The following is a 27,412-nucleotide window of genomic DNA, read 5'->3' as shown; positions in this document are numbered from 1 at the left end:
CTGCTCTACAATCTTAGCAGCCAGCATGCATTCTTCAGCTCTTCCAGGAAGTGTGGAGAAAGAGAATAAAGTCTGCAAGAATGGAAATAGGACCTCAGTTTAACAAAGCAACTAAACACATGCTCAAGTCTAAGCATGAAATAAAATACATCTTTCTTCAGAAATAAATTAAAAGAACTCAAGCATCTGCTACAGTAAGCCCACCACTGAACTTCACTGTTGTCTTTGAAACCTGGAGATCTGTTTTCATTAAGCATCTGCTTATGTGTCCTGCTGAATAAGGGTGTAGATAGAATGTTCTTCATCAACTGAAAACCATGCATGTGCTAAGTGACTTTCTGAGTCACAGTATACAAAGCAAAACTGTTTAAGGCCACCCATGAGCTGGACTTGTCCAACCAAGTCTCCACGCCCTTCCAAAACAACATCAGATACTAAAAAGGAACAAAAATAGCATTTGAATCACAGGCTACAGCTGTTTTCAAATAAAATAGTTTAATGGAAAGACTTTTCAATTTAACATCCTTGACAAGTTTTGGTTTTCATGCCCCATATATGTGGATAATACATATTATATTCAGAATCTGGAAGGGGAGCAAGCCCTTCACAGCACTCTCACCTTCATGTCTGCCCTTTGCCTAGGTCTTCAGACCAAACCTTTGACTAATTCTTCTCCAATCTTTTCAATCAATTCACATTACTGTGGATCCCCTCAGCAGCTCAGATGTGACTCATCTTTCTCCCTTATTTCAGAAGACATTGCTTTAGGCTCCCTCATACTCCATGGAAGAAAAAAAGTACTATCACGGAACAAACCAGCATCTCTGCTTTACACATGTACTCTAGGACAAGATTATTTATGCACTGGAGACAAAATACACAGGGAATACAGAGTAGCTCAAGTTTAAAAGTCACATTTACCCAAATGAACGCTGGCATCTCATCTACCTCTCCTGGGCAAATTTTTATCTACCTGAATGGCCTCTGCAAATACTATCACCCATCCAATGTCATGACAATGCCCCTACACTTCAAGGCCTCCCTTTGCAGGCTCTCCTAAGTCTACCTCACTAAACGTGAGCTCCTAACCTTTGTTTTTCAGGTCTCTGGCAGTATGCTGCCACCTAAAAATATGGTAAAACAATCGGCTAGTGATATCTGCTCTCACTGTCCACTGGATGAAGCCCTGAGCAACATGATCTGGTTTGGGAATTATCCCTGTTTGAGAAGGAGAAGGGACAAGAGATCTCTAGCAGTTCCTTCCACCATAAATTGTTTTTTCATTCCTGGATTCTAGAGCATCCCACCCTTATGGTAAAAAGAACAACAGATAACAGTTACTTCCAAAGCCCTTCTATTGGCAATGCTGAAATTAATAGATTACAGACTGCATCTTGAACAATAATCAGCAGTCTAGAGGCTTTGAAGGGGCTTTTTTTCACTCATGTTTCTAGTATTTCAGAGTCCTTTTGCATAATCACAATTAAAATATTATGTGAAATACTACAAAAAAGTTTTTTTTTATATTTAAAGACAATTTGCCTCATTCTTCAATGGCAAATGCTCCAGCAACACCACCCAAATCGCAGAAGGCAAAGGCAAGGACTGGAAGAGTGAAGAACAGCCAATTGTAGGAGAAGATCAGCTTCAAGAACATATAAAGAGCCTGAAGATGCGCAAGTCCATGGGACTGATGAGATTCATCCACAGGTCCTGAGGGAACCGGTGAGTGAAGTGATTAAGCCACTATCCATCATATTTGAGAAGTCATGGTCTACAAGAAAGCTGGAGAGGGACATTTTACAAGGCATATAGGGATAGGACAAGGGGGAATGGGTTTAAACTGAAAGAGGGGAGATTTAGATTAGATCTGAGGAAGAAGTTCTTTCTTGTGAGGGTCGTGAGGCCCTGGCACAGATTACCCAGAGAACCTGTGGCTGCCCCATCCCTGTCAGTGTTCAAGGCCAGGTTGGACGGGGCTTGGAGCAACCTGGTCTAGTGGAAGGTGCCCCTGCCCATGGCAGGGAGGTTGTAACTAGATGAACTATAAGGTCTCTTCCAACCCAAACTATTTTGTGATTCTGGGGTGGAATTTTCTTTTAATTTTTTATTTCAATCGAAAGAAATACTTAAAGTCTGACAATATTTGAAAATATTCATGAAAAAGACACTTGTTTTGAGAAAGTAGGGATTTGTTATACCTGGGAAGGTCTCTCAAGTTCAAAAGGGACTGAATAGCTGATCTCCCAGCAGTTAGGATGTGAGGCAGGATGAGGAAAGATCCTCACTCCATCTGATGTGGAGCTTGCCTTGTCAAAATGTGCTCTAAGACATCATTCTTGCCAGCCAGAGAAATAACCCTGTCCTTCCTCTCCACTTTGATAGAGTCAATCAACAACAGAAGGAGCAAACTGGTTCCTGGACATCCTCACCCCCAAAACAGGGAAACAGCAGGAGCACAGCATTCCTCTAAGTACCCCTGAGGACTGGAACTAAGAAAGCAGAAAGGTTGCAGCTGCGATAGCTACATACAAAGTACAGACACTGGTGCTGGCTCACAGGCCATCTCTCTGCTTTTGCTGGCATAAGCCTCCTGAAACTCAAGCTGTCTGGGCCATGGGAGTCTGCTACTGCCACTCAAAGGGAATCGATACTTTAGTCCATGTACTGAGATGCCAGCTCACAGAGCCTGGCTGGCAGCCCCATTGGAACTCATCAGCACACTTCCTTTTATTCACTTCTACCTGCTTTCCTCCTTCCTCTCCACTGGAAAAGCCACCCCAGTAAAGGACAACACTCCCAAGGCTAAGGTGGCACAGAGATAACAGCACTCAGAAAGTCTTCCACGTCCCAAGAACCTGGGTAACAGCAAAAGAGATTATCCCATAGCCCACAGAGGCAGGTGGCTCATTTCCAGTTCTCTGGCACTTCAGCTACTATTACTAGGGCAAGGGTTTAGCATTGCAGTGAGGACAGCTAATGTATTTTAATCTCCATCTGCATTGCTCACTATTTACTTTCCCACATACACAACCCAGAGTAGATAAGTTATTCAGCCAGGATTACGCAAGAGTTTATAGAGCTTTAATTAGTTTCACTTTCTTACAGCTCTGTTGAAGAAGTATTTTTCAGCTCTTGAAATAGCCAATGGATTTTCTTTTTTTATTTGGTAAAAACAAGCCACACTTCTGTGCAAACACGTGCCATTTAACTGATCATTCCTGGAGAAGGACAGCTTCCAAGTTCTCCACCCATTTAGCTCCACAATAAAGCTGTCATTCTGGGGAACAAGACGTGTGCCAGCAGGAGCAGCACACTCCCAGCACCTGACTCTCAAACGTGGGCTCACTTGCACAGCAATGAGGTCAGGACAGGATGTTAAAACCCAGCTCGCTGAACAGGCTTTCTCAGAACACCACTGTCCCTTCCGCAGCACTTCCCAAATGGCACAGCCTTTGTCAAGATCATGTAGAGCTGGCAGAACGTCTGCCTAGGAGAGCCCACCCAAACAATTCCAGACCCAAAGAACTGATCAGTAGTTATGAAAGCGTGATGTGCTACACATCAAAGAGCACTGTAGGAAGCATCAAACAATTATCCCCACACTGGCACCAGAAACTGGAAATTAAATTTTCATGCATTTGGACATGAGTAATTAAATTCAAGCAGCCATTCATCCGAAGGACAGTGTTTGTTAGCTGATTAATTGCAATGGTAAACGACTAGTTTCTATTTGTCTTCTCTTGTAATAAGGGCCAAAGTAGAATTTATCCAACTTTTCAGAGGAAAAAAAAAACCAAAACCAAAACCAAAACCAAAACCAAAAGAAACCCAAAAAAGCCCACATAAAGCTCTCTATCTGACACTCACCAGCTCAAATCAAATACAGCTATTTTCAAAGCTATTAAGACACACACAAAAAAATTTAAAATCTTAGATTCTGCATAAAGAAATAATTTGATAGAGAAAACTAGCAGGAGGCATTTAGTTGTCCAGGCTGGTTGTTACAAACAGAAAAGTAAGAAGGCAAAGACAATGTTTATGCAGTGCGTTATTCAGATACATATCACTACATATCTACAGGAGGCCAGGAGGTGCCATGTGGCTCGCTGGACAGCTCCAGCTTTACATCTAAGAATCAATGTTTGCGCTTTAATTGAGAGCAGACTACTTTTGGGATTAAAACTGGTGTAGGTTAAAAGAAAGAAGGACATGTGCATGATCAAGATTTGATCTATCTGTTTCAATTTACAGACAGAGTCAAAAAGTAAACTCCTGCAAAAATGTCATTTAGGGTTTAAAATTTTAATCTAAAACCAGCTTTTCCCCAAAGCCTCCAAACCTGAAAATGACATAAACTAAAAAGGATCAAATTCAGCAGTGTGTGTGCAGCCTGTTTTTACCACCCACCACATTTCCTCACCTCCCTCCCCCCAAAAAATAAAATCTGTGAACTATTTTAAAAATCTAAAAATGTGCCAATGTTTGTTCTATTTTTTTTTTTTTTTTTTTTAAGGCTTGGTTTACTAATGTATAGGGTAAAATAAAAAGAAAACAGAAACACACTTCCTTAAAAATTTTATATAATCCACTACCTTGTTTTTCTCATCTCAGATCATCACCTCACCGGCAGGATCCCACAGCAATCTCTAACACAAAGAAAGCTGACTGCTGAATTTGAAGCAATGTAGAGTTTGCCTTAGAGGAAAATGCCTTCCCCAGGCAGTCATGAGAGCCCTGAGCACGGGTAGTAGGACATACTCCACCTAAGCTAATAAATCCAACAGTGCAAAGGTCTGTTTTAAGTACTTAATCGTTTATACTGTTAAATTTTTAGAATGGTTCCTGGCCACATTTTTGCCCCAGGCAATGTAGCGGCATCTCAGACAGTTCCCAGAACGATCTGGGAGTTAGGCTGCACCATAGACCATTCTTAATCGGCAACTTGCACAACATCTCCCCATTTTAGAAGTTGAAGGAGCTTAACAGTATGGGCACAAGCCACACTGTGATATTTGGCCTGAAGGCTGAAGAGCTGTCCTGGCAATTTTAATGTACTAGTGGAGCTACAAGCAATGAGACTGAAATTGAACTAGACCTGATAGAGCACACTCTGTGATGAGATACCTGCACCATCCTGCTCCACCAGCTTCAGCAGAGGCATGCAAGAAGCATGGCAGGCACAACTGCACTCTGGTTTGCAACACAAAGGCCAAAGCATTCAGAGGACTTAATCATTATTTCTCCTCCAGTCTTGACAGAATAATAATATGTTAAGAAGACGCCTTATAGGAACAAAAGCTAAAGGCTGCTTTCTTTCCAGCTAACGGCAGCTATGAATACCACTGAAATGTTTCACGTCTAAACCACCAGTCAGCTAACATCAGCTGTTCGTCCGTGCATGCAACTACCTCCTTCAAACATCCAGGAACTACCAGAAGATGGCTACAGTTTAAACCCTGCCAAAATATTACATCAGGAAAGGCTTCTCCTGAAGAGATGTTTATGTTGCATTAATTCCCAGTAGGACAGAATTTTGACAGTCTCAGACCAGCAATATTATTCAACTTGTCACCACTGGATGATGTACTCAAAATGCTCTGGCTGTGTTAACAACTTCAGGAAAGCATAGGAATTATAGCAAGCTTTGCTTTTGGTTTTGGTGAATAATCCCCCCTCCAAATTACATTAATTCAGCAAGGCCTGTTTATCAAAATGCCAAAAGATTAATTTGCCTTTGTTTATGGTTTGTTTTCCCATTTAAGTAAATGCATTTTCCAGTGTATTCTATGTACAGAAACCCTTTAAAGAGAACATAAATCTCAGATCCTGCTCTGCAAGTCTTCACCCTTTGGCTGACCAGTCCTGTGAAATCTGACAGGTCATTTGCACCAGTGTTTTCATGCGGCTGATCCAGTTCTGTACTAGAAAGTTGCCTCATTTCATAGGTGTTGCAAACCTGCAGTTCCCGTCAAACACAACTGCTCAGCTGCTGTGAAAAATTAAGCTTCCTTAATTACATAAGGGCCAGCCCCCATAAGCAGCTATGCCTTTTCTCAAACCCACAAATGCAAGTAAAGCCATTGACTTCGAGTCAACTTTCAAGTGTTTTCAAGTTAAACAGGAATCTAAGAGCATTGGACTTTACCCAAAGATTTAAAAACATTGCTCTTAAGCTTCTTAGTGCAGTTTTGCCCAGCTATAAAGCAGAGATAAAGATTTACCAACAACATTTTGGAATGAAAACACACCCCCAATAAAACAGGAAAAGCTCTGGTTTTGTTTGCTACAACTGGAGCAACAAGAGCTGTTCTATACAAGAGGCTGAAGATCAGCTTCCAACATATTATTTCCATGCACTGCATAGGCGTACACACAAGTCTCTATCAGACACAAGTATGCTACATCCAAACAAGCTCCTCTCTAAGCACACTCAGAATCATAGAATCATAGAATAGTTAGGGTTGGAAAGGACCTTAAGATCACCTAGCTCCACCCCCCCTGCCATGGGCAAGGACAAATACACTCAAAGTACACAGTTTGCTCAGACCAAATGCATTTTATGGAAACTTGACATTTTGATTCTTAATCTGCACCACTTTTTTCTTTTCTTTCCTTCAAAGCAGCTGTTTTCTTTTTAAAGCAGCAACATAACTACCGAAATGTACAGAAATAAGTCAAATGCAAAGTTACAGAGGAACTGGAAAACTGTCCGTGGATTACATCTACAGAGGAAGCACATTTTTTGATTCATTGATAAACAACTAGTCTGGCAGCTCTTGGTACCTGGGTACTTTTGGTCGCTTCACGGATAGGAAGTCCCCCTCTCTGAACATAAACGGAAATATTTTTATGGACCAAAAGGAATCAATACGGGAAAACAGAGGCTGGAGGAGACGTGGAACTAAGAAACAAAGATTAGGAAGAACTTCTTTGGGTTTGAAAACAGCAAGTGTGTAGACCTTGCCACTCTGATCCCATATGTGCTGATCTCTGGGGAAAAAAGTCATTGGCAGAGCTGAGAAAATATTCTCTGTCTTCTGAGAAACTGCAATGCTTCTATGATTAAATTGCTGCTTGCTTTTGGAGCCTTTTCCTGACCTAGCTTCCCTCTATCTTTCTTTGTAAATTAGAGAGGAAAACAAAACAAAACAAAACAAACAAACAAAAAAAGAACATAAGGCAATAGAACAGATTTTTTTTTTTTTCATCTAAGGAAATGTTACAGATGGCTCAGTGACACCACAGTCCCGAAGGATCACTGCCACTTTTTAATGCTGTGAGAACAGCCTTTACGAATTCTGTGCAAGATCAATGTACCTCCTCCTCAATCTCACGTTTGTTTCTCAGGTATGATTTACCACACTTGAAACTACCACTTAAAACAAACAAGCCACCAAAGAAGTTAGTCTGACTTAGGAGTACGGCTGGGAAAGCTGCCTGATGTCCAGTCTGACACAGGCCAATCTTATCTCCAGCATCACCCAGGGGGAAGTTTTTGAGGAAAAAGCACCAGGAGGAAAAGCCTCCCTTAGATTTCACTCAGAAGAAACTGGGAGCAAATACTTGGATGGATGCGTGGGCTGAGCCCTGCCCTTCACCGCTGCTGTTGGCTGATCCCTGCGGTGAAGAAGCGACCGATGTTGAGCACATGCTGCAAGAAGCCGGGAACAACGGGCGCTAGCCATGGCCACGCAGTACTCGGCTGAACTGTGGCAGGAAAACTCCCTTCCTCTGGGGCAGGGAGCTGGAGCACCAGTGGGGACCCCGTGCTGGACCTCTTCTGGCAAGGAAAGGGGACAAGAAGGAGTCTGTATCACAGTGAAGGGGACACCAAGAAGGACCACGGTTGAGCCCAAGGGCTCTGAGGGGACCCATAGGGGAGCGGCCACAGGGAGAGGGTGTTTCTGCGCCTGGAGACGGATGGGACCTGTAAGGGAGCAGGCAACGGTCACCTGGACGGATTCCTCAGCACCCGGGGCGGGCGGGACCCGTGCGGGAGCGGTAACGATCTCCGTCCCGCAGCGCCCGGGGACGGACAGCATCTGTCAGGGAGCGGGTATCGGCCGCCAGGACGGGGTCTCAGAACCCGGAACGAGAGGGACCTGAGGGCGCGGGTGACGGCCACCGAGACGGATCTCTCCGCACAGACAGAGTGGATTCCCCGCGGTCTTGCGGCGGCGTCCCCCCCCCCCCCCCTTCCCTGCCCTCCCTGCCCCGCACCAGCCCTTCGCGGCCTCGGCACTTACGGGCAGGAGCAGGAGCGCGGCGGCCGCCGCCGCCGGGAGGCTGCGCTGCGGCGACCGCCCCGCCATGGGGCCGCCGGGGCTGGGGGGGGTTCCTCCCGGGGGCCGGCGCTGCCCGCTCAGCCGGAGTCTCCGCGCTGGCCCGGCGCTGGCATCTCCCCCCTGCTGCTGCCCTTGACCCCTGCCCGCCGCCGAGGAGCCAGCCCCAGCGCCGCCGGCGCGTCCCAGGGCAAACCCCCGTGAGGGAGGGAGGGAGCCAAGCCCGCCCACCGCCCAGGATGCCTCGGGGATGGAGGCGGCTGGGGAAAGCGACCCTCAAAGCTTCCAGAAGCAAGGAAGACCTTCCTCTCCACCTACACTGAACGCAAGAGGGATTCCCGCCTTCGCCAGACACTGAGTGCAATAGGGACTTCGCTGCCCGCGGTCTTCTACAATCAATGGGGTAACGCCCTCCTCAAACACCAAGTGCAATGGAGATCCCTTTTCACAAGCACTGGGTGCAATGAGAACACCTTCCACACAAGCCTCCAGAAATGACGGGGATCCTCCTCTTCCACCACCCTCCATATATTGAGGACTCTATTGCCTCAAAGTTTCCGGGAATAAGAGGATTCCCCTTGCCCAGTTACTAGGTGCAGTGGATACTCCCTTCCAAAATCAGGTGCAATGCAGATACCGCACAACCCTCCAAAAGCAATACGAATTCATTCACCACCCCCTCTTCCTGCCAGGCATTAGGTGCAATGTTAACTCCACTGTCCATAAACTTTCAGGAGCAACAAGTTTCCCCCACTTCCCCAGGCACAAGGTGCCTTGTGGACTTTCTATAAGCCTTGAGAACGCATGGGGAACCCTCCCTGACACTGTGCGCAATGTGAACCACCTACCAATCCTCCAGGAGCAAGGGAACACACACACCCACCCCACATCCCCCCCAGCCCTGGATGCAATGTTACTAGGAGCAGTGAGGACCTTCGCCTCTGAGATAATGAGCAAGTCTCTAGGCTTCCTGAATAGCCAGCTAAAGGGTTCCAGTGTGTTGGTCACTGAACTCATCAGCACACCTTCCCTAAAATCTCCAAGCCTGTGGGGCATCCCTTTTGCTGCTCTCCGGCTGGAATGGGAAGCTCTGTCTTCCTCAGCACCAAGCCTTGTAAGACAACACAACATGTACACCCTCCTAGCCAGGCAAAACAAAAGCAGCCTCTGTGACAGTTCCTTGTGCATTTGGTCTCTGAACAGGAGACATTTGTCCTGCTCTTCTCATCTATGGATACTTGAAAGGCTAGACCCCTATGCAAGCAAAGGCAAAACAAGGTCACCCTGTATCTTCATGCCATATTCACACTGACACTCTTGCCCAAGGGGCTTCTGGTTCTCTGCTCTATTGCCCTAGGTGTTGGTGGTGGTAAGGGAATTGGAGTCTTACAGATTTGGACTTCCAACCCTCCTGAGGCCCATAAATTTCTGGGTTTAACAGAGTCTAACTACTCCCTGCCTTCTGCATCCAGCCAGGCCTCTCCATACAATGGGTGCAGCTGTGGTATTGTTGTGACTGATTGTGACTGCTGGCACCAGGCCAGGCCCTGTTCCTCCCAGTGCCAGCAATGAGCCTAATAATATTCTTTTTTTAACTCTGCTCCATGCCGTCTATCCAGAGGACAACTAGCTGTGCTTCAGATCACACTCTGTACCTGTCCACAGCTGGGACTGTCCCCTCCAGTTGTGTCCTGTGGCACACAAGCCTCAGTCACAGTTCTTGAGCGGAAGCAGACGTGACATGTGCCTTCCCATCCCAGCTGCTGGATTTCCACAGGGAGCAGTGTCATACACTGCCCATGAGAAGTGATGGCCAAAGCCTGCCCTAGTCACCTGCTGCCAGCAATTGCCTTTCAGGGAGGTGGTGCCTTTTCCTCCCTGAGACACTGCCTTTCCACCACCTTCTTTGTTTGTTTTTTAAATCAAAATCGATTGGCATAAAGGTTGTGGTGGCAGGGAAGAAAGAGTTCCAATGAATTCTCAGTGTTTGTAGAAGCTTAGCAAGCCTTACTTAGAAGCAAAAGTACTTGGACATCTTTCTTTAGTGCCCTGCTGAATTATTTAAGTTTTTGTCATTTGCTCAGAAAGTCACAAAACCAGCAGTTTCTTATCCTGTCTAAAGCATCTACAAGGAGGCTTACATCCCTAATTCCGTGCAGGAATCCTACTTAATACAGGGTGAGTATTACAGCAAGGAGAAGGGCGCTTGTAAGCACTGGAGGACCTGGGATCCTCCTAACACACTGATAAAGTTTTCAAAAAGCAGCATTATTTTCTTTTTTCTACTGGTTATTCAACTTCTGAATTCATTTAAATATTTGAGCTTGCCTAGTGTTTTCCTCCCCTGTCAGTTGCACACCACCATTTGTTTCCTTTCATTATTAAAAGAAAACAAAACCATAACCCAAAGTTGCATGCTTGCAATTAATATGAATGCTTTCATGAAAATGCAAAAGGAGGAATAAATACAGCACAATTTTTTATTGCATTTAAACATCAACCTCCAGGACTGGAAACTCACACGCAACAGGATTACATGAATTCATGCGCATTGGTAAAGGAAGCCTGAAGCTGCATGTGCACAGACATAGGTCAACTGCCCTGAAACCAGAAAGGTTTTCCAGCATGCTGCTCCATGACTTTCTGTTATGATTTATCTGTGTTTATTGCGCTGTCCAGAACCAGAGCCTCATGTTAAAAGCTGTATTGAAGCAGAACAAAACAACCCCCAATTGTGACTATCTAAGGATTAAACAAATCATTCCCTCAGTCTCATTTTCAGTGCTTTTCCCCTTATAGCTGATTGCAAAGTCTAACCAAAGCTTTTCATTGACTGCTTTGCTTATAAGTTCCCTCCCTTTCAGATCCCCTTATGTTCTTTAGGGACTGAGCTCATGTTGCAGCTTTCCCTTCAGTCATGGTGTGCCTGGGGACTCTTTTCCCAGTCATCTCCTTTTATAAAACTTGTAGGATCATTCATCAAACTGTCTGGCTTTATGGGTGAAATTGGTCAAAGACTTAAAATAGAGAGATATATATAGACACAGATATCCACACACACTCGTGCATGTGGATATGGCATATGAAACATAAGCCTTGTTCTTTTAGGGAACAGACTAAGACCGATGAGATCAATACACAGAGATTCAGTAATGCAGGAGAAGAGCATGACAATTTTTATCAGTTGGATAGAGTGAGTCTCCATATGGAATCATGGCATGGATCCAACTGCTCATTGCTTGTCTTGCCCAAATGAATTCCAGATATTGCTTGCAACCATGCCCATACAAGGACGATTCACCCTTGCTTTTTTTGGTGCTGTGTTTTTTTCTTTTTTAAGCTCCTTAAAGGACTTACCAACTCTAAGCCTGCAAGTATACCCACTGCTCTCAGTGGAGAAACTGTACAGAAAGTATCCTCACTGGAGGAAGGATATGGCCAGCTCTTGGTGTAACATCAAATGCAATAAAGCCCTTGCTGTGTCTGTAACCTTGAGGAGTTTCTACAATACAACTAAGTAACATGATAAACAGTTTTAATAATAACCAGAAATACCACACTAGGTGTAAGTACCCAAAGGTTAAAATCAGACTGAATCAGGTGCCAAATTTGTATCTCTGAAATATTGGATGACCTCTCAGAGGGATGTCTTTCAGTTAACAGGAATCAATAGAAAATATCAACTATGTCCCTCTAAGTGAGATCCAGAGTCCTATGGATGTGTTAACAGCAGGGCAATGACAGAGATAACATGGAGAGGGACTTTTTGCAAGGACATGTAGAGACAGGACAGGGGCTAATGGCTTCAGACTGACAAAGGGTGGATTTAAATTAGCTCTAAGGAAGAAGCTCTTCCCTGTGAGGCTGGTGAGCCACTGGCACAGGTTGCCTAGAGAAGCTGCGGCTGCCCCATCCCTGGCAGTGTTCAAGGCCAGGTTGGACAGGGGGCTTTGAGCAACCTGGCCTAGTGGAAGGTGTCTCTGCCTGTGGCAGGTGGGGTGAAACTAGATGGGCTTTAAGGTCCCTTCCACCCCAAACCATTCTATGATATGATTTTGTGACATAATTGGACTGCTCATCTGCAAAGGGGGGTACCATGAGTCTTAAGCAATACGTCAGTCTCTTGGGGCTGAGCTCCAGCTGCTTCATCTGTCCTATGAGCATCTTGAATGAGCACACTCTGTACCTCCTCTGGAAGTTAAACCTGGACTTTAAAAGCTCTGGCATAAGGAAGAGATGAGTATGTGTCTGATCACAGACATATGGTTCGATGAAGAGAGGAGCTTGGAATTTTTTGCTAGACCTTCAGGGGATCGAAACATCCAAAGAGCATGGGTTCAGTCTGAAGAGCCTGGGTTCAGTTTCTGACCCTAGTCTCAACCTCTACTTAGGTTCTCTCGATACTCAGTGTAAAATGCAGGGTTTACTCCTATTGTGGGCAATCAAATGATGCAGGTTTTTGGGGAAGGTGGACAGTCTGGGTCCCCATTTGGGACCTTGGAAAGGTTTTAGCTCTGTCATGCAGGATCTAAGTGGATTCATTTTTAAGTATGTATCAGATGTTTTATTCATCCCTTAAGCTAATAAACTACTTCCAGAGATGTGACAGCAGAAAACTACAAACCTCTGAAAGTGCTGTACTGCTCTGTCCCCTTTTGACTGCATCAGTTTCAGCTCTGTTTCAAAGAGGCAGGTGAATTGATATAGGTGTACTAGAACTGAAAAAGGTCAGGCTGGGCAAAGGAATGGGAGAAGTCCCACACGCTCTTTGCAGAGTGAGCAAATGCCACAATAACATTTGAAATGAGAATAACGTCTGCAAGGGAGCAAAGTTAGCTGGAGGGTTCTTATTAATAATGAATGTAATGGCTTCTGAAGCAATGGTGGGTCAGAGTTGGTAACGAGCACTGCACAGGATAACAGAAATCACTTTGAGAAAGTAAAGGCACATAGTTTCTTCCTCTTCATTTAGTACTCACAACTGAATGAAGAATACAAGTAGGATGGAGGAGAAAATGGTGATATTTAAAGAAAGTTCCATTGTTTGAAATGGTTTCTAATAGTGAAATCTCTGGGGCATAGAATAAACCTTGAGACTAGGGGAGACGAGGAAAATGAGGTGGAAGTATTACCCCTTAGGCATAAAATAGGTTTTCTGGCTTTCTTTACCGTGGAACTCATGTGGACACTGTATTCTCATGGAATAACACAGGGCTTTTCCTTGTGACAGTATGCCCAGTTTAGTGTTTTGCACATCCTATTGCCAAGGCACAGCAATCATCTTATCGCTTCCCCAGAGCCCCACAAACTTAAGCTACCATCAAGCCCACGTGGGCTGGGCAAAGTGTTCGGGTGGCTGCATAAAGAAAGAAGCTCCTCTTTCCTTAGCTGGCTGGGGGACAGCAAAGCTGCCACATCAGGTGATGCCAATATGGGCACCTTGCAGCCAGACATTCAGGTGCCTTGCTCCAGCTGACAGGCAGATTGAGAAGAGCAACTGGCAGCCTGGACATCATTGCTCTGAGGGTATCCCCAAGATCTCTGGCAAAGGAGTTTCAAAGACAAATTCCTTGTCCAGAGGATCAGGCATGGAGCCTTCTCTCAGCCCAGGACCTTCCCCAGAGGGAAAACAAAGGCTATACATCCCAGCAAGATTTTAAGATCAGGTGTCCCACCTGAAGCAAGGGAGAGAAAGAAGATCCTATCACAGACCACAACTGTCATTAAATCATCACTCTTACTAGGGGTGTTCTGTCGTTATCTTGTGGAAGGGACTGTAGGCATCAGCACCTGTCAGATCTCTCATCCAAATATCTGTGAGTATTGACTGCAGGACAACACTTTTTCCTTCACTTTTCTCTAGGTGAAAAAGTACCTGTGTCAATATACTCCCAGCTAGTTCATATCATATGTGATGGTAGGCTAGTTGGACTTGGCAGGAAGAGGCTAAAAAAAGATAGCCAAACCAGGATCTGCTACAGAGAGATGATTACCAGAACAAAGGAACGTTGAACAATCTGTGCCATGTACTTATTGATGCAGCTATCTCTGTATTTCATCTTTCAAGGTGTCTTCTTTCCATGGATTCTTTGGTTATCCAAGAAATTATTCCTGTGCCTCACTGGAAGTATAAGTTACTCCTTTTTTCATGGATCACATGAAGAAGGAGGAGGAACTACTGATTACACAAATGATGACACAGATCCCCATTCAGGAATTCTTTAGTTGCAATTGCTTTGTCCTATCCATACTTAGCCAAGCAGTGAAACCTCTATAAACATGTGCCATGGTTGAAATTGCTTCAGTATTACTTTCAAATATGGTTAAGTGTATTATCAGAAAATATTTCCTTTTACAAATGGAGGAGGAGGAAAATGTATCATGAGAGCATCTGCCTAATTTGGTTTCATATATTCAAGCCACACTGATTCCCTCTAAGTAGATCTGACATTTTGACGGTTCCTCAATATGACTTTATTATTTTCAGAAGATTTTCAAGTTACTTCTGTGGAACTAAATTTTAGATTTTCAAATAGCAGAAGAAAAATGTCTTATTTAGTATCTCTCTTCCACCCTTTTATTAGAAATATATTCTTTGTTTTGAATTTAGATTACAGTGTCAACCTGTACTTTACCACACTGATGCTCCAAGTGTTCTGGCAATAGACACTCAAATGAAGATTGAGGGCCCACACTTTCTGCATCCTCCTTTAATCCACTGATGACACTTAAACCTGGCTCATATTTTTTCTGTTACAGTGTTTTCTGCAGAATGTAGTTTTCAGTGTTGTTTCTTAAACTTTATGTTTGTTTCCCCACTTCACAGGCAGTGTCTTCCAACAATGCTTACTCTCCAAGGAGCGATTTTTTTTTTTTTATATCAGCAGTCATAAAGAAAAATAAATAACACAGCTTGAGGGTCAAACCCCTGATCTTTTTAACTTGAAATAATTATATAGGTTACCGTAAAGGCCACAATAAGAACTCTTATTACAATACTTTGGGAACATACAGCATACAAATGAGAGACTTACTGGTTTGCAGAGAAATTCATATTCCTGGAAGTGTTCAAGGCTAGGTTGGAAGGGTCATTGCCCATGGCAGGGGGAAATTGGAACCAGGTGATCTTTAAGGTCCCTTCCAACCCAAACCACTCCGTGATTCTATGGTTCACAGTTTGAGTATTCTCAGCCCATCACGTCTCAGAGAAACAGACAAGTTAAGGTGCTAAGCTTCTATTTGCTGAGGATTGAGTGTATGCACATGGCAGGTGACTGCAACCAGAACACGGTAATGTAATTAGGTCTTCAGTGATTTCCCTAAATTTCAGTCTGCCATTTTTGACATGCTTCATCATTGCCTTTGAAAGCTTCCTTGCTGAAGCGCAGTTTCACCAGATGAAGTTTTGAGAGGATCCTTCCCTTGAGCAGGCTGCTCTGAATTCTTTGAGGTCTCAATTATTTTAGTAGCTGTGTTGTCAGCAATTTACGACCCCAGAACTGCCAAGTCACTTTAGGATTTCCTTGTGGGGGATTATCACAGCATCACACTCAGCACGTCAGAAATTTCCTTGCAAAAACTTTTTGCCAATGCAATGTTTGTTTTATTTCTTGCCATCATTTGACAACACTGCTCATTTAGCTTTTGTAATGAAATATTTGAAAATCACTTCGTTTTTTTTTCTTTTCCCCCAGGAACTGTTTGCAAGCTCTCTGGAAGCTCGCAGCAGAGCAAACAAACAAGCAAAAATTGATCATGATATTTCTTCACATAGTTGCCTGACACTGTCAGCTTTAGTGGAGAGGCCTCTAAATTTTGATTTAGCAGGTAAATGAGTCAGAAGCAGTTTTACAAATATTCTTTTGCCCATCACAGCAATAATACTCCAATTCTATACTTTGTAGCCATGTGGATTTCAGTGAAGTAATACTGGAAAACTCACAGAAGAACCAGGCTCAGAAAGTCAGAAGAATTCAACTGTCATCATATTTTATCTCTTTTAATCTCTAGACTAATATTACTATGTCATCCTGAAGAAAAGCATCACTCTTTTCCCAGGAATAACTGCCTTCTAATTTGGATTGCGCTTGCTGTGTTTTTTCCATTCTGGGTGCCTAAAGTTAGCCAATTGAAGCCATATTGGGAATGTAAACATATGCATTTGTGTGTAAGTATCAGCCTTACTTCAGCAGGCTAAGTATATACATAAAATGTGCTAGAATTAGACAGAGAAGTCCAGCTTTACTTTACAGCACCTTAAACTCAATGTCTACAGTCAGTCTGTTGACTCAAATCCCAGTTCTGTTTCTTCCCTTGACTATGAAAGGAGCTGAGAGCAGTGAGTTCAGATGGGAACAGCTGCCTTGTAGATAGCTGAAGTTAGATGAGATTAATTCCAGCCAATCTTTCATGAGAGAAGAAATTACACTGCAAGTTTTATTAGTTTCCGTATACTTAGCTGTTCATTGCCACAGCATTACGACAGTTTTATAAAGACTGAAGATCTGGTCCAACACACTTAAATCCTTACTGAGAGGTATCATCTTTAGGCATGACAGAATTTGATTGCTGATGCCCATCTTGTTCACTGCAATTAATTAGTGACACCTTTGGCAATACTTCCCAATAATGAACATCTGTCTCCCAGAATCTGAGTCAAAGCTGCATGTGTTGCCTTATTGTATATGAAAGCTTTTACAGGCAGAAGAGCTGTAGGACTTTTTAGTTATTTATGTTAATTTGCTCCTAAATATTGCAACAATCAGCTACAGCAGTTTCAAACTTCATAGCTTTGGGTATGAAATTTTACAGAGTAATGCTTTGTGCACTCAGTCAGTATCTAATTAAAATACATGCTGGCGGGCTTACTGTGGCTCAGCCGAGATCGCTTGTGTTCATTTCCTTCAGTCCTTCTGATGATCAGTCATAGTCCCTTTCTACAGGAGTTCTTTGCATCAGATGTCTTTAGCTACAGATGTCTTTATTTTCACTACGAGTCATTTTAGGGGGCTCACAACATACTTTATAACAAAATTATGGCCTTGCGTATGCTACCTTCAATTAGGATGGTTCAGCCTTTTCCAGGCTATATATCAGTATTGAATCCTCACACCTGAAGGGTTAGATGAAGTTAGCAGTGGGTCCTCCAAAGGGTAAGGCTGTGCTCATTATCAGTTAAAAATATTTGGCTTTTGGGGTCCACATACTTTGTTACTAGTTGCACCCTGATGTTTCCACGGACACTGCAGAAAAGGTGGGGAAGTGGGTGGACCCAGCCTGTGGATTACCAAGGAAAAAATCTCATAAAAATATAAAGTAATTCCTGTAAAATTCCAACACTTTATTCATTTTAGCAGAGATGAAGCTATCCAAGCATTTACAGAAATTTCCTTCCAGCTCTCTAAGGAAGATAGAATATTTTTATGCTGGCTTTTAATTTAAAATCATGCTGAAGTATCTGTGAATGTAGCTAATTCTAGTACTAAGATATAAAAGAATACATTATGATAGCAGAAAAAGGATGCACCATTTCATGCTTATTTATCAGAGAACTGGTAGTAAAGAATTTCTTTTTTTGCTCAGAAATTCAGTGCTCTAGGTACTGGCTGTCAATAAATGCCGTATTACACACTGAGGTATGAAAAGGAAGGAGAAGATTATTGTTAGGGCTAATGCAATTTACGCTTGAATGAAAACAGAGGCAGAGAAATTGAGCTAAAGGCACCTGCAGTTCCAATGCTTAAGGGTATGTAATTTCTGTTGTGTTTGTCTTTTTTTTTTTTTTTTTTTTTCAGGTGGAGAGGGAGCAAGAAACTTTTTCCAGGTAAGTTGATGAGAGCAATTGACTGAATATTGAGACTTTTTCCAGAAAAAAAACTAGTTCTAGTCTGTGAAAGACTAAAATTAAATGTATAATATGGTTCAATTTCTCTTCAACTCCAAGAACAGATACAGAAGGTGTTTGACAGACTTAACAAAAGCTTTATTCATTCTCATTTGAAATCTTTGAAACATCTGGGTAGAGCATTTAGGGATGGACAGAATAATATTCCCTGAGTACCTGCAGCTGCAATGCTGGCTGAATGGCAGGCTCCACAGACCTGTCTTTCAATCCCCATGAAAATATTCAGGATGCTGGTAAAGCAATGCAGATACAAACGTGACCTGAAAACAGTGGCTCCTCCATACCAGCCTGTGAATCAGCAATAGGTATGACAATAAAACACAGCTGGGTTGCAAAATCACATCATCCTTATCAGGCTTGAATTAAAATTTAGATATCAGTGCAGATGCTGTACAAGAATTCTAAGTTATATAACATTTCATATATGCTAAAAATCTAGACATTTCCTTATATGGAGGCAGAAAACAAGCAGCAGTAATAAAAGCAACAACATTTCCATGTACCATGTTAGCACATCTCTTCCGAGATTGCAAAGAACGCCAATGTGTTTTACATTATTTAAGGAAAAGAGATTCAAAGAGTTCTTAGGAGTGTCACAGGTAAATAATCTATTTAAAAAGTAAGCTTGGGGATTTTCTGTACCTCACTGGACAAGTCCCTGGGCCTGACTTTGAAGTCAGCCCTGCTTTGCACAGAAGTTACAATAGGCATCTCCAGAGGTTTCTTCCAATCCAAATTTTTCTATGATTCTGTATTCCATAGCTATTTATTTTACATATAGAGGCAGCATTTCTCCTTTGGGAAAAATCTTTGTAGAACTCCTGAAGAGGCAAAAGGTGAAGTTCATTTATTATCAGTACCTATGTGGTGTGGGCTAGGAGCCAGACATTGAACAGACGTGCTTCACATCCTGCTTCCTCAAATACCTGGACTTGTTTTCAACATCCCTCCCTGCCAAGGGTGGCATGAAGCAAATGGAATCAGCAGAAAGCTGAGCGAGTGAACAGTCTGGTCTGGCTCATGTGTAAAATTGTGGAGAAGATAAACAGAAATCACAGGGACACAGAATGAAACAGACAAAAATACTTTTAAAGAGAGAAAAAGCATTTATGGCACAGGGAGTTTCACACAGCTGAGTGAGTCTTCACAAAGCACTGCCTACTTCAGAGGTTTCACCCCTTTTCTGGCAGGGGACCATACCTGCCATCTAAATAACTTCTGCAGCAGAGGGAAACAAAAAATAACTGATCCCTTGATCACTCTACCCAGAGAAATCATGTTCATCTACTTTAAGCAGCAATCGGGATTAAAACAAAGACAGCAGGCTTTAGTCTAATGAGCCAAGTGGGGAAATCCTTTACAGAATAATACTCTAAGTTACAGAAGTAAAACTTAAAAAGAGGAAAAATCAACCTTAAACATGCCTGACATCTGCTTCTTGTTAATCTGCCACTGAGGTAGCGAGTGCAGCTGATGACCCATCTCAGCAGTACCTTTCCCCTGTGGTGCTGTCTTCAACAAGGGCTCGTTTTTGACAGCATCTCTCTTCAGTGATATCCAAGGGGACTCAGAGCAATATCTGGGAATGTCCATTTCTCCTTCCTCTGTTCAGTAAAGGGGCTCACCATGCTAAGCTGTCAGAATGCAAATGGTAGATTATCTGAAATTTGCGAAGCATTAGGATATAATTCTCATACTCTGCCAGTCTTTCTGTGTAGGAAGCCCATTGATTTGCAGCCTCTTCTAACCTCTCTCTCCATCCAGCAAGACTTAACACTATGAGGCTTTCCAGGATGCGTGGTTCCCACAATAAGCAGAAACTAAACAAGCATCAGATATCTTGATTCTTGGAGTCAGAAAAAAAAAACAAAAAACAAAAACAAAAACCCAAACCATAAAATGTTTTACTGGCCACTAAATGTTTTAATGGTATGCTGGCTTGGACAAGGGCATGAGAGCCAGGAATTAAGGTCTCACATGTTCCACTGTTGATGTGTTTTAAGTTAAGTCTTCTCTTCTTTGCTTTCTCTACCCGTAAATTTGGAAAAACCCAAAATGTTTTAACCATAAAATGCAGAATTAGTATGCAAAGCGTGAAGCATATGGTGTTTATATCAACAATAAATATTTTTGTGCTTGGATGACAGGCAGAAAGCTCCTCTCCACCGCATGGTGGGTGCGTTGATTACTGACTTTATAGGAGGCAAACTAAAAGCAACTGTTTCTGTGTCTCAACTGTGTAACAATTTGATGCTGAAAGCACAGCTGACCTGCGGACAACACTATGAAACAAAAAGGAGCTGTGGGGACAGCTTCTTGCTTTTCTTTCAGCCTTGGTTCTGAATTTTTCATTTCCTGTATTCTTATGTCCAATATGTTACAATAACCAGTATGACTGAGGAGCACTGGCATAAGGCCACATGGATTAATATAACCAGGTAATCCAATCTTAATGAGGTTTTAAAAGGAGCTTGACAGTAGTTCACAAGCACTTATTAGATGTATGGCTTGTCTGTGATTACCGAAGCATGCAAAGAATGTTATTAATAGGTCTGCAGTCAGGTGAATAGGTCTGCAGTCTTTGGATTAATTTCATGTAGCAACAGGCAGTGTTTTAAGTAAGTGGAAACTTCAATGACAAACATGTTGATAAACTTTCCAAGAACTTGGAAACACAGCAGTGGAAAATGGATAAGGATAAATGTGTTGGGTAAACATTCGTATCTCAGCTTCATCCTTCAAGCACATCTGCTCCAATCACCTCAAGTTCACAAACCACCACAGATAAACACACACCATCTTTCTATAACCAAAGTCTGAAATTCTATACCTGAATCACCAACCATGAGAAAGCATAAATGATTACGAAAAAACCTCCCAAAACAACTGCAGTGAATAGAAAATGCAGATGCCATGGCCTGCTGGACAGGTCTGTGTGAGCACAGCAGTGACCCCCAGGTTAAAAAAGGAGTAACCTCCCTGGAATTACAGTGTTGAAAAAGTACCATAGGCTTTATAATGGCATAACGATGGCTGTGCCTAGTCAAAACAAAGCACTACCCAGCTCCATTTCATGGGCTGGGACTGCATAACTAGCAGTAAATGCGACAGGCAGATAGTACTGTCCTGAAGTATTTACTCAGCCTCTGGTAATTTCTGTTCCAGCAATTTCCTAGGTCAGGAGGTATATCTTTGCATTTAAAGCTATTATTACCTTTTTTAAAAGAATAAAAACCTATGAATTTATCTAGTCCACATACATTCCATACTCCATATTTATTTCTATATATGCCCTTTATTTTTCATCCATGTAAACTCTTCCCCTTCACAACAAGCTGTGTCAAGGAGTTTAACAGTTCATGCAATGTGAGGAATCATTTTCTGCTATTGGTTTTGAAACTGAATTTTGGTGGTTTTGTTTTACAACTCTTAGTTCTCAAATTGAAAGAAATAGTGAACAAATGTTCTCTGACCGTCTTCTGCAGGCTCCAACTCTTTCAGACACCACGGTGTTTGCAATATAGTCCATTGCAAATTCACAGAATACTGTTATGAAATGAAAACAGGATAACATAGCAACCACTTTTTTTTTTGCATTTGCCATGCATATTTGTAGTCCACTGACTAACAATCTCTTTGTCTTTCTCTGATAGTTAAGGTCTAAGTTCAATAATTCTAAAAGTCTCATAATTGAGGACATAATGATTTTCGGGGTTCATGCGTTTAAGTAAAAATTTCAATGTCTAAAGGCAGGTTGTCAGTACAAGCAACAGCGCAAACAAACATCATTTTATAGAGGACAAAAAAATACATGTTTGTTGTTTTGGTTTGGTTTTAATAAAGAAAATATACAAACCTTTGCGAGAACATCATCAGAAGCAGAAAAGAGACAATGTGCTATTGCTGGAGCAAGTCAGCTTTGCCAAAATTATTCTGGTTTCATACTAGTACCAGTGACAATACAGGTTCGTAGCTTTAAAATGGTCTAACTACTGAGCCAGATCTTGCCATTGTTCATGCAGAAGGCAGTAATTCTTATCAGTCTCAGTAGGGATAGCAGCTTAAAAGCTGAGTCCCAGTCTTGCTCATTTGTTTCATGAAATAAATGCCTTTCAGTAAAAGCAGTTTTCACTAATAGTAAATTCAGTCTGCTGAGATTCTGAGCAGCTATTTAAATCTGGAGACTTAACAGATTAGTAGGGGAATGCTTATTAAGAATCAAAATGTGAACTCTCACATTAAGGATTTTCTACAGCCTCCGTGTTCTCATGATAAAGAGACATCAGGTCACCTGCTCCATTAAGCCCTAGTGTTTATGCAATTCATTAAGGCAGAACAGGAAATGCTGTCTGCTTCCAAAATCCCCTACGGAATTATTATAACTCTTTTCAGCATCCCACAAGTTGTGCCTTTACTTTAAGAACTTCAGATCGTCTGAAACAACCCATCAGAAATATTCCTAAGGAATGTTTTCCCACTGGGAAATGTCAACCTGTCAAAAGAAAAATGTATCACGGAAATAAGTCAAGTTTGATAAAACACTGTTTCGAAAAAAATCGGAATAGAACACATCCATAGAAATGTTCTCTTGTCAGTCTTTCAGGAGCAGCAGGGCTTGTTTTCTATTTTAAAATAGCTTTTTGGTTTACTTTATTTCCCATGAAACAAAAGGAGAAGAAATCATAATGAAAAAATTTTAGTGCCCCCCAAACAAACAACATTTGATATTATTAATTTTGTTTCATGAGGATTTTTTCTATTATCCATTTAAAATTAATTTTTTTTTGTACTTGCCAGAATTTCAAGTGAAAAAGAAAATCTCTTTCTTTCTCCAGTTTTAATTAAGCCATGCATTTCCCACAGATTTATTCAGAAGAGGAAAATGTAGAAAACACACAAATACACAGAATTAATAAGCAATATTGGAATGCATATTGAAATAGAGGAGGCAAATTCATAGAAGAAAAACTTATTGAGGTTTTTTAAATAAAAAGACATGCCATCTGACCTTGGAAATCTGGCTGACTGCACACAAATCTTCATGGACATGAAAACTTTAATCTTAGGAGGTAAATACTGTTATCAGGGCTCACTCCAGTGCAATAATCAGCATAAATTTAGGTTGATTCTAGCAATGAAGCAAGAAGCCATGACTAATCTCTGATTAATTTGGCATATTTTACTTCTTCTGAAACTAGTTTGTTTTACCCATGGGTCTGCCATTGTTGTCTCCTAAAGTAATGTGTGCTCTCCTTTCTGTGGGAAGCTCTGGATGACAGTCATGGAAACTCATTGTTTCACAGGCCATATCTCTCTAAAAATGGAGCTATGATGGGTCAACTAGAAAGGCTAATTTATCTGAGTGGAACATCCTACTAACACAACTATATTGTTTCCATGTCCAGAATTAGCTTAGTTGAGACTAGACGAGTATCTCAGCCTTGGCAGCACATTGCAGAACGTAGATATTTCCCAGGAGACATATCCATAATCTATCTGCTTTGGAGACAGATGCTGTCAGCTGTCACAATAATATGTTATTGCTTTCCATATACAATCAAGAGCAACAGCAGTACTGTACAGATTTTCTGGCATTTCTCCTTCTTAGATTCAGAATGTATTTAAGGCTACAGTGTTGGTTTGGCTCAGTTGTTTTGTGGTGATGAGAGAAACTGTGGGATAATTTCAAAATGGGAGAGATTTCCAAAACTGAGGTGTTGAAATTTTTCCCGAAGAAAAACAGGAAATGAAGCTGTGTGCACTTCTCAAGCAGATTGTCCCATAGACAGATACCAGTGGCACACAGAAGTTTGTCCTAGGCTTTTACATGTCTTGTTTCGAGAACCACTGAATTGGCAGAGCCATGAGGATACAAATAGTCCTGTCCTGTAGTTGCTGGTGTCCAGTCAATGAGTTAGTCACTGTAGCATAGCGTGAAGGTGATAGATGCGCAGATTATAGAGGTTTACCAAGAGAAAAAGACTACGGTCATCAGTAAGAATGAACTACCACAATGAATTCTGTGTTATCCAAGACTGAGGAGTCAAATTATGCTGGAAGGCTTCATACCACCTTCATAATTAAGGCCTGTTAGGCTTTTCAGGGAGACAGTTTCTTGTTTGACTCTTTGGTTGTAGCATTTCAGCAGCATCCAGTTGGATTTCTGGGGACTCAACTTGCTTCCAGCCCTTCAGGCAAGAGCGATCTGACCTTAAGGAGGCATTATCCTCATTTGGTTACGCTGTTCTGCTTATATTCTTCCTATGGAAACTAAGAAGTACTCAATAACCTACATGCCAGTTTTCAAAAGTGCCCTGATTCTAACTGGGATGAAAAGTTTCCTGTGAAGCAGGGCTTCATTTTATGCTCTGCTACATCAGAAATCAAGACAGACTCAGGGAAACAGATATGTCATACCTGTGTTTGGACATGGGTGCCATAGATAAAGACTGACACCCAGGCTGACTTCCCAGCTTCACCTTGGGCTGACTGTCATCATGGACCTGTGTGGCAATCACAGGACTATGTCTGACTCTGGTTATTATTGCTAGACCTGATCTTAACATTGTCTTCCTGGCCTAACCTTGGACTTGAATCATCAGCATCAATTTGCCTGACTATTTGGACTTTTGACTGAACCTTGGTGCCATGTCTGGATTTGCCTTGCTTTGGGCTGCTGTGAGGCAGGATCTTGGCCAGTGGGGTGGTAGCCCTGCTGACTGGTTTATCACTCTTGGTTATCATAGAACCACAGAATGGTTTGGGTTGGAAGGGACCTTAAAACTCATCTAGTTCCAGCCACGTACCACAGACAGGGACACCTTCCACTAGACCAGGTTGCTCAAAACCCCATCCAGCCTGATCTTGAACACTGCCAGGGATGGGGCAGCCACAGCTTCTCTGGGCAACCTGTGCCAGGGCCTCATCACCCTCACAGAGAAGAGCTTCTTCCTAATATCTCATCTAAATCCACCCTCTTTTACTTTAAAGCCATTCCCCCTTATCCTATCTTTACAAGCCCTTGTCAAAAGCCCCTCTCCATCTTTTTTGTCCCCTTTAGGCACTGGAAGCTGCTCTATGTTCTCCCTAGAGCCTTCTCTTCTCCACGCTTAATAAGCCCAGCTCTCTCAGCCTGTCTCCATGGCAGAGAGACTCCAGCCACCTGATCATCTTTGTGCCCCCTCTGGATTCACTCTAACAGGTCTATGTCCTTCTTATTTTGTGGGCCCCGAGCTGAATGCAGGACTGCAGGGTGGGCCTCACCAGAGCAGAGCAGGAGAGTATCCCTTCCTTCAACCTGCTGTTCATGCTGCTGGTGCGGCAGCCCAGGTTACGGCTGTCATTCTGGACTCTGTATTTGCTCTAACAGGTCATGTCCTTCCTATGTTGGGGGCCCCAGAGTTGGACATAGTTTCTGTATTTCTGCACCTCAGGGAGCAGCTGGCCATCACTCCCTGACAAAGGCATTTTATAGCTCGTGCTGTTGCACGAGCTGTTGCTTGACAGCTGCTTACTAAAACCTGGAACAGCACCAACTCTTTGCAAAGAATGCCAAACCCCCACAAGGTGGTGAGCAATTTTTCATTACTTGAGAAGTGGCTTGATCAGCAGCCATCATAAACAGCTCATAGCACCAAAGCCCTAAGGTGACCAACCCCACCACAGACAAAACCTCATCCGTGGGGAGAGAGAGATATCTTTATAAATGAAGGAAATAAAAATTGTGGCACTGGATAGCAGTGAGGACAAAATTGTGGAACAGTTTGAAGAAAAGCACGTATTCAGATGAGTAATTAGAACTTCCCCTATGAAGTACTTTTACCTATATACTTTAAAGTGATACTAATAAGCTTTTAAAGTTTAAGCCAAGCATTACTCTACCAGTAGATTAAAATAGAAGTTTAGTATATAGTATTCATTAGCAGTTACTTTTTTTCCCCCTTTTTCTTCAGCCAGTAGACATTAACTAAATGAACCCAGTCTGATTAGGTTTGGGTATCCTTTTATATCCAGCAAATGAAAGAAGTGAGCTTGACAGGGGACTGTAATCCCTTTATTCCAATAAGCAGCTGTTTAGTTCTGTAACAAGATGAATGAAGCTTGAACTGCTTAACACTTGCTGGAAGAACAGTTTATGGTCTCTAACTTCATGGGTTTTTCCCTTCAAAGGCTGAGCTGATGATGGAGCTGAAGAATGTTTGCCAAATCATCTTGAATGACAGCAATAGAATTTTCCAGATTAAATCCCAAAACATTTCGAGTTTATAGTCAAAAGAGACATATCATCCTCCTGAAAGACAGTGAACCTGAGGAGCTTTTAGGTGTCATTTTTGAAAGTGCAAAGTAATAGAAGTAGTCAGTGAAAGAGTTTACCTGTGTTTAGTGCTTTTTTTCTCACCCCAATTGATTTAATGATCTGGCTAGCAGCTTGGCTCAAGAAGAATTATAACAGCTCACTAAGGGAGCAAAAAGATAGAAGTGAAAAGTGAGTGAGCATGAAGCATCGTTGCTGCTGCTGCTGTATGGAATAGTGATTTCTGCTTATATATATATAACTATTACACTTCTGAAATACTGGTCACAGTGGAGGTTACTAAATACCCAGCAGGTAACGAATCAGCTCCAAGAAAAGAAAAGATAGGCTGGGTTTTTTCCTTCTTCTTCCATTGTGCAGCATAAATCAGGGTTTACATTCATTGCTGAAGAGCTTTGGGAAGACCTTTTTTTAAACAAACAAACCCCATTGCTAAGCCTTAATTATTAGGATTAGCTAATCTTGTCTGTAATTACTAAGATCTGAAGAAAAGTTATCCAAGAACTATTACTGTTAGAAAGAGCAAGCTAAGCCATCACTGTGCTTTAGCACATTCCCATCTGACTTGCTTCTGGGCATTTTCTGGTGAGTATTCAGATCAGAAGTGATTTTTAAAATCGGTGTTGCCAATGATAAACTTTTAGAAATCATAAGAAGTCTTCCAAAAGGGAGGTTATGAAGATAGATACTTATTTACAAGTTTTTTCCTATATTCACTGGGATTATCTGGCTCCTTTGCATCAAGTATTCAGGACTCTTCATAATTAGTCAGGGCAGAAAAAATCTGGGGGGCTCACTGGGTTTTCTTTGTGAAGTGCCTTTCCAATGGCTCCACTGTGGAAGCTGGAGAAATAAGTGCAGTATGAACTTCTAGGATAATTATAAGATATATAGGATATAGGAACTTAA

General features: G+C 42.2%; 1 protein-coding gene across 1 annotated transcript in view; it reads right to left on the bottom strand.

Moving 5' to 3' along the window:
- CRHR2 (corticotropin releasing hormone receptor 2) overlaps nucleotides 1–8,457 on the bottom strand; it is a 152,476-nt gene extending 144,019 nt beyond the window's left edge. Inside the window, exon 1 of the mRNA XM_057398949.1 lies at nucleotides 8,250–8,457. Coding sequence (XP_057254932.1) covers nucleotides 8,250–8,315 — 66 coding nt within the window. The 5' untranslated portion in view covers nucleotides 8,316–8,457. The remainder of the gene's footprint in view (nucleotides 1–8,249) is intronic.
- Between the last annotated feature and the right edge of the window lie 18,955 nt (nucleotides 8,458–27,412).

This window comes from Pezoporus wallicus, unplaced genomic scaffold (genome assembly GCF_028554395.1).
Source record: "Pezoporus wallicus isolate ANWC-B61680 ecotype Strahan unplaced genomic scaffold, APGP_CSIRO_Pwel_v1 contig_3487, whole genome shotgun sequence".
Lineage (NCBI taxonomy): Eukaryota > Metazoa > Chordata > Aves > Psittaciformes > Psittacidae > Pezoporus > Pezoporus wallicus.
The sequence above is the reverse complement of the archived record's forward strand: the minus strand, read 5'-3'. Positions and strand labels throughout refer to the sequence as shown.